This window comes from Chaetodon auriga, chromosome 6 (assembly GCF_051107435.1).
Source record: "Chaetodon auriga isolate fChaAug3 chromosome 6, fChaAug3.hap1, whole genome shotgun sequence".
Lineage (NCBI taxonomy): Eukaryota > Metazoa > Chordata > Actinopteri > Chaetodontiformes > Chaetodontidae > Chaetodon > Chaetodon auriga.
In genome coordinates this window covers 23,426,218-23,436,806 of record NC_135079.1, presented here as the reverse complement: position 1 = coordinate 23,436,806, position 10,589 = coordinate 23,426,218, and the positions used below count along the sequence as shown (strand labels likewise).

At 44.1% G+C, this 10,589-nt stretch overlaps 1 protein-coding gene across 3 annotated transcripts; it reads right to left on the bottom strand.

The window, feature by feature from the left end:
- Nucleotides 1–346: 346 nt before the first annotated feature.
- ano10b (anoctamin 10b) lies at nucleotides 347–9,953 on the bottom strand. Of its 3 annotated transcripts, none has more exons than XM_076734155.1 (16): nucleotides 9,816–9,953; nucleotides 9,649–9,716; nucleotides 8,395–8,657; nucleotides 7,933–8,106; nucleotides 7,038–7,175; nucleotides 6,430–6,546; nucleotides 5,710–5,826; nucleotides 4,675–5,016; nucleotides 4,243–4,425; nucleotides 3,936–3,991; nucleotides 3,769–3,843; nucleotides 3,342–3,506; nucleotides 3,063–3,254; nucleotides 2,824–2,961; nucleotides 2,608–2,724; nucleotides 347–2,523 (listed from the first exon to the last, which is right to left on the bottom strand). In XM_076734155.1, the coding sequence occupies exons 3-16, from the start codon at nucleotides 8,648–8,650 to the stop codon at nucleotides 2,500–2,502; spliced, it is 2,094 nt and encodes a 697-aa protein (XP_076590270.1). In that variant the 5' UTR covers nucleotides 8,651–8,657; nucleotides 9,649–9,716; nucleotides 9,816–9,953; the 3' UTR covers nucleotides 347–2,499. The 3 variants fall into 3 exon arrangements, with proteins under 3 accessions (XP_076590270.1, XP_076590271.1, XP_076590272.1); XM_076734156.1 differs by having other exon boundaries at nucleotides 347–2,520; XM_076734157.1 differs by lacking the exons at nucleotides 9,649–9,716; nucleotides 9,816–9,953 and having other exon boundaries at nucleotides 8,436–8,560.
- Nucleotides 9,954–10,589: the final 636 nt, after the last annotated feature.

Genomic DNA, 10,589 nt, shown 5'->3' with positions numbered 1-10,589 from the left:
AGAGTCACTGTATGTCACTACATTGCACGTTTCAAAATATGCACTACTAACGACAGTATCAGCTGAAATGATGACGCACAGAGAGAATGGGGGTCATTGGGAGCCCAGACTTCATTTTTGCCTGGGGGGCCTCACAGTAGCTTAATCTGGCTGTGCTTTTCAGCCCTTAATACCTCAGGTGATGCTGCTCTTTTATTTGATGATAAGCCAAATGTTCATATGAGGACAAACAAAGTGCATTCTCTAAATTACCAACACAGTGTTGGACAGAGAACTGGAACAAAGCATAAATCAGCCAGCAGACACAACAACAACCAGATTTCTTCTGTGAGTTTATTGTAGGACAACCAGCAAACATCATCACCTCTGTGTCTGACCCTAAACCCTGGTCCAAGGACTGGCCACACGCACGCACGCGCACACACACACACACACACACACACACACACACACAGGTCTATGATTCGTGTTAGCAGTGCACATATAAAGCTGCATCTTTACTGAAGCAGCCCTTCTGAAGCCACCAGGCCTGGAGAAAAGTGAGAGGAGCATGTGGAGTAAAATGTTTAATGTATAGTGCCTCCTGGTGGCTGGAAACAATACTAACACCTAAAAACAGTAACTTCCCCATGATATTCATCGTACTAAGTCAAATCTGCTGGCAGTTAAGAGTGATCAGTTAAATAATTCTCACTGTATGAATGTTAAGTGTCAGAATATTTGGTGAGTTAACTGTTGCTGCACAGTGAAGTCCAGCAGTCATTGTTAGAGGCACACAGCAGATAAACAAATGAGTCAGTAAAGACTGACACTTCAAAAAACTGAAACATAAAAATAATACATTTCTAACTGCAAAGCACATTGCAGTTCTTTGGTAGCCACCCATCATTTTCACTGCAAATCAAATCTTGGCACATAGCTAACTGCTCTCATCTCCTGTGACAGATGTCACATGTCAGTATAATCACACTGGGATTATTTAAGGAGTGGACAGTATCATGAAGGGAGTGACAAGTGCAACATTTCCTGGTCATTGCTCAACCAGAAGCAAATGTCAGTTCAGACAAAAAAGTGAATGTAGCACAATAACATACAATAAATCTGTTATTGATGAACATTTATAAATACATTCAAAAAAAAAGGTCAATATTTCACTTTTTTCATGTTTGCCTCTTTTTGATGGAGCCATAGACAAAATCAGGATTTACTGAAATTAAAGCTGCAAAAATTGATTGTTTTGGGCACTTGGGGACAGCACAACAAGCTGCAAAGAGCATTAACATATTATCCCCTTATACAGTTGATATGGAAAACACTTACTTATCTACACATCCAGCAGACACGGATCAACATTAGTATTCATTTGGAGTCATGAGTCTGGTCATCTGATGAATGTGAGTCCAATATTCACTCTCCTGTTAGCTCTTTTGAGTCTCTACCAACTCCACAGGGAAATATCTGGTTCTTTAGCTGCTAAATGCTCCACTATTGTCACCAGATAACTTTGCCTGTCTGCTGTTTGGTGCTGAGCAACTAGTATAGAGTGGGTTTATCAGACCTTTTTCACTGAAAACAGCTGAATACAGGTTAATGAGAGCAGTGAGAGTGAATCAAAACAGTCAAGTTGTGGGCTGGAAATGAACTAAAAGATGCTAAAAAGCTCTGCTGAGCTGAGTGCAGCTGCACTGTTGCTGTTGTGATAATTCTTAAGCCACTTTTAAAGGACCAGTGTGTCAGATTTAGTGACATCTAGTGGTGAGATTACAGATTGCAACCAACTGAATACTCCTTGTCTCACCCCTTCCTTTCCAAGCATGTAGGAGGTACTACAGTGGTACCAAAACATGATTCTTAGTTTCAGGTGATTATCCATTAATAAAAAGAAAAAATCTGAATTTTCTATTCCATTTCTGCCAATAGATCCCAGTAAATCCAACACACTGCACCTTTAATGACCGACTTTCATTTCGACTTCTCGCTTTTTTGTCTAATGATTATCACTCCAATGATGACACTGTCCTCCTGAACACAAACGGTAGCTTATTACTAAGTGATAGCACTGCACACTCCTGAAAAGCTGGAACATTTTTGTCAAGTTTTCGGCCCTTTTTTCAGTCTGTGACCCTGCCACTGACATCAAATACTCTCTCCTGTCTCTCACTACTGTAAATATTGACTGTGCATACTGTAGCCATAGTGACTTTACAGGAGCTCTTCAGCTTCTCCTCATTAAATGTGAACAGACTCTGTGAAAGCCTCCTTTATCATCTGTACACATAACCAGTGCATTCCATTTCCTTTCTAATATTAGCAGTTTCAAAGGGCGTACACTGCAGAAGCACCATGTTATTGAGTGAGGGCAGCAGAAACACTTTAAAAGTATACAGTGGAGCAATAGAGGCACAGGAGTATGCATTGCGAGGTTGGTACTGTATTTTCTGGTTGTAGCAGCTCAGCACAGGACAACATAAAGCATCAACCCAACACTTTGAAACCCGATCAGGACTCAACAGAAGTCAGCTTCTGGAAGAAAAGAAAGAAACATTATCACACAGAAAGAGAAGAGAAACAGTACAGTGCTAAAAAATAAAATGTAAGGGGGTTAACCTGCTGTCTCAAGGCCTGCATGGAGGTGTACTCAATATGCTCTCTCTTTTTTCGGATCCAGTCTGGTTCATCAGGGATCAGTACCGCCAAAACCACCTTAACCAAGATCAGCACGTGCTGAAAACACACACGGAGGTAAAGGTGTCAGAGGATCACACGCAGATGTGATTGTTTTTCATGTGACTCTCACCATGACTTCTCCATCCTCCTTCATACCTCCACCAGCACAGCCAGCAGCAGAATGTTTGTGCTGCTCATCCCACCCTCCTGAAACATCTTTTGCAACCGTGGTGACAGCAGCAGCAGCCAGCAGTTGGACACGACGGAGACGAAACTCAGGACCTCGAAAGCGATCTGAAACACAAAACAATGACATGAAGTGTTCACTCATGACTGGCTGAGTGTGACACACCGGCTGTGTCTCAATTCTGTTGTGCCTTGTGTTTTCTGCTGACCTGCCACACGCCCATGTTTGCCACAGGAGGGTAGAAGGGTTTGCGGAAGAGTTTGCAGATCTTGTAGGCGTCCGATCGGATCTCTGTTAGGTTATTGATGAGCAGCAGTACGGCCGTCAGAGGATACACGCAGGAGAAAAGGCTCAGATACCCAAACTGCACCAGGAGCTCGATGTATTCTGCAAACAAGCCCTGTGACAAACCCAGAAGCTGTGTCACACACTGCCAGAGTGTAGTCCAATCCCTGCTTTTCACTATTTCTGACTACTGTACACTCACAGGGAAGGCAGGGAGAGTGCTTTGTTTTCTAAATTTGTCCTCCTCTGGGTCGTCTTCATGTTCTGTCCTATGGGGGGCACTGATGAACCGGTCCACCAGGAAGGGTATGACCACCTCTGTCACCTGGTTCACCAGCTGGGTCACTATCAGCAAAGACGCTAGACGCTTTAGACAAAGAGAAATGGGAATTTATTATTGCTCAGGAAGCCTTTTTTACTTCGGTCTATGACTTTTTTTGGTAATACTGCACTCAGGCTTCCAACAGGCATACGGCTAACACAAAGCCAATGCCAGGCTGCTGCTCAGCCTGTGAAAACAGTTGTTTAATGTCCTCTGTTGCTCTGGAGGAGCTTTGTCCAATCTGAGAATATAACCCCAGTGATCAGGGGATGACATGTTGTCTGGATTTGCAGAGCTCAGCTGTTACCTTGCGCAGCAAAGGCACATCCTGCTTGAAGAAGGCGATGTGGAAGAGCACTGCAAAGTAGTTGAAGAAGGTGAACTGGGGGAAGAGAGAAAAGAACCTGGTAAAAGGGGCATGCTGGGTAAAGAGCAGGGAAGAGCTAATGGTTAGAGAGGAGAGGAGGAACTGACCACCAACACTTTGGCTGTCAGGTGGTTCTCATAGGCAGACTCCTCTCTGTGGTTCTCTAAAGGGAAATATAAGGTTAATTAATGGCTAATCATAAGCATTATGAACAGCACTATTGGTACTATCATCAGCTCTTTTCTCTCTTAGTGTCCTTGTCTCCTTCCCATAACCACTTTCCTCAGCTGACAGCATCTTTGCCACAAATTCTCACTGTTTACCACCATCAGTACAACAAAAATATCATCACTACTGTGTTGATAAATCCATGATCCTTTATTCTCTCCATGGCATCCCCTCTGTCTTACTCACCAAATTCAGTCAAAGACTGTGCCACAATCCTGTAAACGGTTGCTAACACGTTTGTATAGACGATGTGAAGCACTGAGGGCATGTAGACCAAAGTCTGAGACAGCAGGGAGTCCCAGTCCTTCTGCAGCTCCTGCACCTGGGCCTCCCCCCAGTAGAAACAAAGCATTCCCAGTACCACCAGTCCTGCAGGAGGAGACGTGACAGGACAGGGGACATGATGAGAGAAGAAGGCCTCAAAAGAGGTTTTGCACTTCAGAGCATACGTCTACCACATCTGAATTGAAGTGCTGCCATGTTTCATGGCTCAGCAGACCTTTGAAAACCATTTCTTTTCCTTGGGTATCAATTTAAGCAACTGATGAATATCATGGAACCTCTCAGCTCTGTGACATGAACTATTCACTCAACTCAAAGTTAAAATTCAACTTTTACCTAGAAACAGGCCCACCACTGGGACTGACACCAGTGCCATACGCAGGTCCCTCTGCCAGTCAGGAAAGAGCGGCTCCACACGGCCTGTCACGGGGTTGACCCCAATGTCACCGTGGAAACCAGGCCGGGGCTCCGCAAAGCGCTCGGCGAGGTGCAGGGTCCCCCAGCGGTAGGACAGGGAGGAGCTCCGACGCTTCCACATCTCCATAAACACTGTGGACCAGAGCATGCTGAACACCGCCTGGATCATGTGACCGCTGACCGCGAGTCCAGAGTCATCTTCATCATGTGTGACCTCCCCTGAGCCTGAGAGTGACTCCTCCACCTCGCTCTGAACCTCACCTGTGATGGACAAGAAGAACTCAGAGCTGCTCTCAGTGCACTGAACAAAGCCTGAGCACAACACATCATCCATCAGCCTTAGTTACTGGTTAGCTTGGTATCAGAGTTAACCAATACATATACAGCATACTGTTCTGCACCTTGCTGTGCAGAATAGAATTTAGCATGCTAACAATTTGCAAGATAACATGCTACTATGCCAAAAGCTATCAGCTAATGTGTTTGTCTTTACACCCACTAATTGTTTGCTTTGCTTTGTTTTGCGCTGAACTGAGCTCTCAGTTAAATAAAAGCGAGGTTTCTCTTTATAATGAGTCCTAAAGCCTCACAGGGCTGTTAGCCTGGCAGACTTTTGGTTTGTTGCAGTCCTCTCTTGTCCATTTGTTATCTTTTGGTGTTAAATCTTGTGGAAAAGAACAAGCTGTTGGCACGTCACTAACATAAAGCTTCATGATTCCTCACTATTCAGAGTCTTGAACCATTTCAACCTCAAATACCTGCTTCACCTTGTAATATGTGGTGTTATCGCTAAAACATACTTAGCAAGATGTGGACAGGTCCTCTAGTGTGAAACCTTGTGCCAAAATAAGAAATGAACATGCTTGTGAAAATTGGTTTTTGAGAGCTAAACGTGTCACGAATGCCACACACTGTAACAACTAACAAAAATAAATGAGAAATTCACACACCTACCTGAAAAGTATGTGATGGACAGGCCCAGCACTGCTGGTAGGAGCAGAGACCAGGTGTAGAAATCCAGGAAGCTGAAGTAGAAAGCCACAGAGCTTCCAAAATACCCATTGACTGAATCTGGATAGAGCAGCAGACAGAGGTGTGAATGTATCCAAAGTTCAACTGTCCTCCGGGCAAGAAACAGAGGCTGTCAACCACACAGCCATCGAGTGTAAATTCTGACTCCTCTCAATATGAAACTAGAATTGCAACCTTGTGGCTGTGTGCCTCCATCAACCAGTCAACCAGTTAACCCCTTCTCTCCCTGAGTAACGCTGTTGAATGATGCTTTCGCAGAACTTTATGATGTGACAGTGAAGCTGCCCTTTTGGATATAAAACCTCATCACTTCATCATTTTATCCTATGAGACATTTGTGTGACATGTTGTCATAATTAGACCAACAATTCTTGAGTTAATGCCAAGAACATGTTTTGTGAGGACACAACAACCTTTGACCTTTGACCACCAAATACTAATCAGTTGATCCTTGAGTTCAAGTGTGCCAAATGATGAGAAGAACCACCCAAAAAATAACGCCTCCATCCAGTGCAGAGGAGGCAGTGAGAAGGCAGAAAAACGCCATATTTGTTTGTGCGTATGAGAAGTCATGTGCCAGTGTGTGTGTGTGTGTGTGTGTGTGTGTGTGTGTGTGTGTGTGTGTGTTGTGTTTCCACCCACCCAGTGGCTGAACCAGCTGATTCCCAGAGTACCAGGCTTCACTGAGATCCTTCAGTTTGTCTGGGTTGTGGAGGGGAAATGTGTCCACAATAACACCAGCTGACCTGAGCTTCTGCCCTGCAACAACATGGAGTTTTACACACATGACGTCAAAGCTACACAGTGACTCAGGAACATGGGTGAAAGAGGGACAGGCTTCCCAGTACGCGACAACTAATCCACACATATTGTACACACACACACACACACACACACACGTACTGTACGCCACACACACTGACGCTGATGCTGACTGAAGCAATTTCTTGATCGAATGCGAGGAGAGAAGAACAGCTGAGGTCAGCAAGACATAGAGACACATAGTACTGCTGGTTACTGGCTGAATGTGGGGACGCTAGGTAACATCACTCTACTTCAGATTACTCTAAACACAGCCCCAAAGGCATTCAACAAAATGATTAACTTAAATAAGAAACGGAAAAACACAAATCAACCCACCCACTGTGGTATAGTCTTCACACTGCTTCAATAACAAAGCATTCATCTCAGCTAGTAGTTTTCCAGCGTGTGCATCCTGTCTGATGCGAACACACAGTGACAGCACTCACAGATGTTGTCTCGGTGATGCAGCGTGTAGCCGTCGGACAGGCCGGGTATTCTCAGGTCCCTCTGAGCCCGCAGACCGTCCAGCTCATACTTGATGATGTACTGCCGCTCGGCCAGGGTCAGAAACGCCTCCATGTTGTCTGTCACACACATGAGTAAACACAGACGCACAGATACAGACAGCGATGCATGAACACCAGCAAACACAGGAGTGAAAATTCCAGGTTTGAAAAGAACAAAACTAAGAGTTTGTAGCTATGCTAACAGCTCTGTGAATGAGTGCTAAATGCATGTTAACATGCTCGCAATGACATTAGCATGTAGATGTTTAATATGTACTGTATCATGCATGCTACCATGGTACTGTGTCATCTGTGTCAAATTTGGCTAATTAAAGAAACACAAAGCACAGCTGAGACTGATGGGACTGTCAATAGTTTTGTGGGTATTTTGTTGGTAAGAGCAAAATGAAAATTTGCAAGATTTTCACTACACAGATGTGGTGCGTTTTGAACAGACAATCAACGGAAAAACACAACACAACTGAACTTCATATCGTGTGCACCTGCCAGGCTTTTCATGTATTAGGAAGCTTTAGCTTTATGGCTTTGCAACAAGACACTTCAGTTTGATTAGAGGAACAAAATAAGATGATAAACCTTTAAAGATTGACAGAGTGTGGGAAATCCCAAACGGACACAGGCCCTTTAACAGCTGGTGAACACTGAGCCGGTAACACTTTACCTGTTGCCCTTTTATTTCCACATCCATATGTGATCATACATTTTTCATTGTCTTTGTGTGGTTAATGCTGTACTAAAGTATTGACATACACACCCTCTCTCATGATATGGTTTCAGCATGTTCATGAATACATTCAACGCTCCACTGCTGTACCTGATTCTTTAAAATTGTCTCTGTCGTTGTAGGAGAAGGCTTCCATGTTGTCATTGCAGTAAGTCTTACACAGACCCAACTCTTCAGTGGCTCTCAGTAACGTACAGCGCGGGGCAGAGATCACAATGATGTCACCACTGGCCTCCTCGCCCGGGTGGGCCAGTAATGCAGCACCTGGGGTGAGACAATGGAGTGACGTGTCTTGGTCATCATTTATACACATTTCCCCAAAAACTTATTCAGTGTCTTTGGGATCAATAGCTTAAAAATAAAAATAAAAAGTGTTCTAAGAAACTTCCACCAAGGTGAGATGAGCCATAAAGACGTGAAACAAAATGGCTATTAACTTGTTATTATTCTTATTAGGGGAAAAAAAAAGATGTGTTTTTCTGTGCAAGGCTGCAATCAGTGCAGACAGAAAGGTGAGCTCTGCTCAGTCATCACTGTTATTGCAGCCCTCACCTCCATCTTTCTGAGGAGCTCCAATCAGTCTGATCAGCCACCTTTTCGTCTCAGGGCGAACTTTCTCTCCAAGCTTCACCACAACCAGCGGCTCCACACGCTCCGATACACAGCAGGGGCAGCTAACTTTAGTCCATCCCGGTCCGATACTGCCAGCACTCGGTCTGGCCTTCCCTGCTGGAGTCTTATCCTCCGGCTGCTGGGCTGTGTCACCACTGCTGCCGTCGCCTCCTTCATCGGCGCCTGTCTTATTCATGGTGAGACTGAGGGGAAATGTTCACAAAACAGTTTTAGATTAGACGTTTGCTTGGAGGATGAAGCCTACTGACTTAAGTGATCCTTGACTTTTTCTTGAGTTCCACTGATATTTGAACTTTTTTCACTGAGATGTCTTGAACTATTGGGTGCATGTACAAAAGACAAGACCAGGTAGGAAGGAGAAGCACGCCTTCTTATTATGAAAGAGTTTGCTAACTAAATGCAACTTAGTAGGAATATTGTCCTTTTTGGAATAAGGCCAAAATCCACAATGTTTTATGCAAGTAAACATATTCACTGAAGGTAAAAGATACAGTCATAACTCGTGCTGGTCTGAGAAACTGAAAAATGTTGGCAATATAATCTTAACCTCCAGTACAAGCCCAGGTTTAACGACAAAATGATGATAAGCTTATCGTCTCGTTAAAGGTCTCTGTTGTGTGCCACCAATCTCTTCCTCGCCTTCTACGGTCCTTTCTGATATGCTGCATCAGACCTTCATTTACATATCTGAGTGCAGTCATATATTGGCAATTACTATTTTCATTTGTCATTACTCTATTTGCATAACCAGCTATTACACTAACCAACATTAGACTGTTATGGAGCCATTAGATTTGCATGTGAGACTGAACATGCAATTTTTTAGGAATAATTTTGCATGATTCTTTGTATGTATTTACAAAGGGGTACTCTCGTTCCCACGGGTATTTCACTGACTTGCTTCTCCATTCAGGAAAGAATCTACACTGAATATTTCAGTTTCTCTGCAGGAAACAGCGGTTACTTTGACACTAACAGCAGATAAAAGAGCTTCCTTTGTTTCAACTGCAGTGCAACTGAGCTTGGAGCTTTACTGACATACAGACAAACTTATGGAGGAGAGACACAGAACTGAAAGTGGTAGCGTCCCTCCCTTCGTGATTGAGTTATGTTTAAACAGAGACGGTGAGGCACATATACAGTGAAAGACAGATGAGTCAGGAAATACAACACCTGTCAGAACGTTGATGATGAGGTTCTGGTCTCCAGTCCTACAGAAGGCCTACACCCCCTCCAGACTCCTGTTTGAACACACACTCAGATGAACATGAAGGCAACATCTACTCAGTGTTCCTGAAAAGAAACGAGGAATAACACTCTCACTCTCTGCACACACTTACCCAGCCTCGGTGTGTGGTTCCTCCCAGCTTTCTGTCTATGTATGTGTGTGTGTGTGTGTGTGTGTATGTGTGTGTGAGTGTGTGTGTGTGTGTCTATGGCAGGAATGCGGAGGAACTTCCTGAGACTGCAGGGTGTGGAGGGTTGCTTGGTTTATGTTCAGGCTCCTCCCTGCTGCCCGCTCTCTGCTTTCTGTTGCTGCAGCAGCAGCCCAGGGTCCTACTGCTCCACCGGCTTCTATAACCCCGTGTGTGTTAAAACACACACACCTAAAGATGCTCCAGGGCAACTGCAGTTTGGTTTAAAACCTCAGATAATCTGTGGCTACAAAAACATGTCAGGCAAGTGCTTTACAAGCACTGCTTTTAAAGCAGAAGTACCAGGACTTGGATAAAGCAGAACCTTTACAGACAGATTAGAGGCCTGTTGCTACACACCAGCAATTAAACAAATCTAATGTTGACACCTGGACAAAATTACATGTACTCTAGGTTTTTTATATATTTCCTTATTTATTTTATAGAATATCATGCATTGGAAAAATATCTTTCTTAACTTCTGAGACGAGAGAATCACTCATAGACATGCCACAAGCAAAAAATAAACATCAGCAGCCACGACACGCCATGACAGGATTTTGGCATGGTGCCATTAGTATTTAGCTCAAAGCATCACTGTGGCTGTGAGCTGTTAGCCATGTTAGCAGCTACGCTTGTTTGCTTTGTCTTGGGCTCCAGAGTCAGATCTCTAGAGGGGAGTTAGTACTATTCACTTGC

What these genes read in the sequence shown, in the direction of transcription:
- ano10b (XM_076734155.1), bottom strand. Translation starts at nt 8,650, where the DNA reads ATGAATAAGACAGGCGCCGATGAAGGAGGCGACGGCAGCAGTGGTGAC. An exon ending in GTCCATCACATACTTTTCAG is followed by an intron (nt 5,017 to 5,709) that starts GTAGGTGTGTGA and finishes TGTCCATCACAG; the next exon opens with GTGAGGTTCAGAGCGAGGTG. An exon ending in TGCAGGCCTTGAGACAGCAG is followed by an intron (nt 2,524 to 2,607) that starts GTTAACCCCCTT and finishes CTTTTCTTCCAG; the next exon opens with AAGCTGACTTCTGTTGAGTC.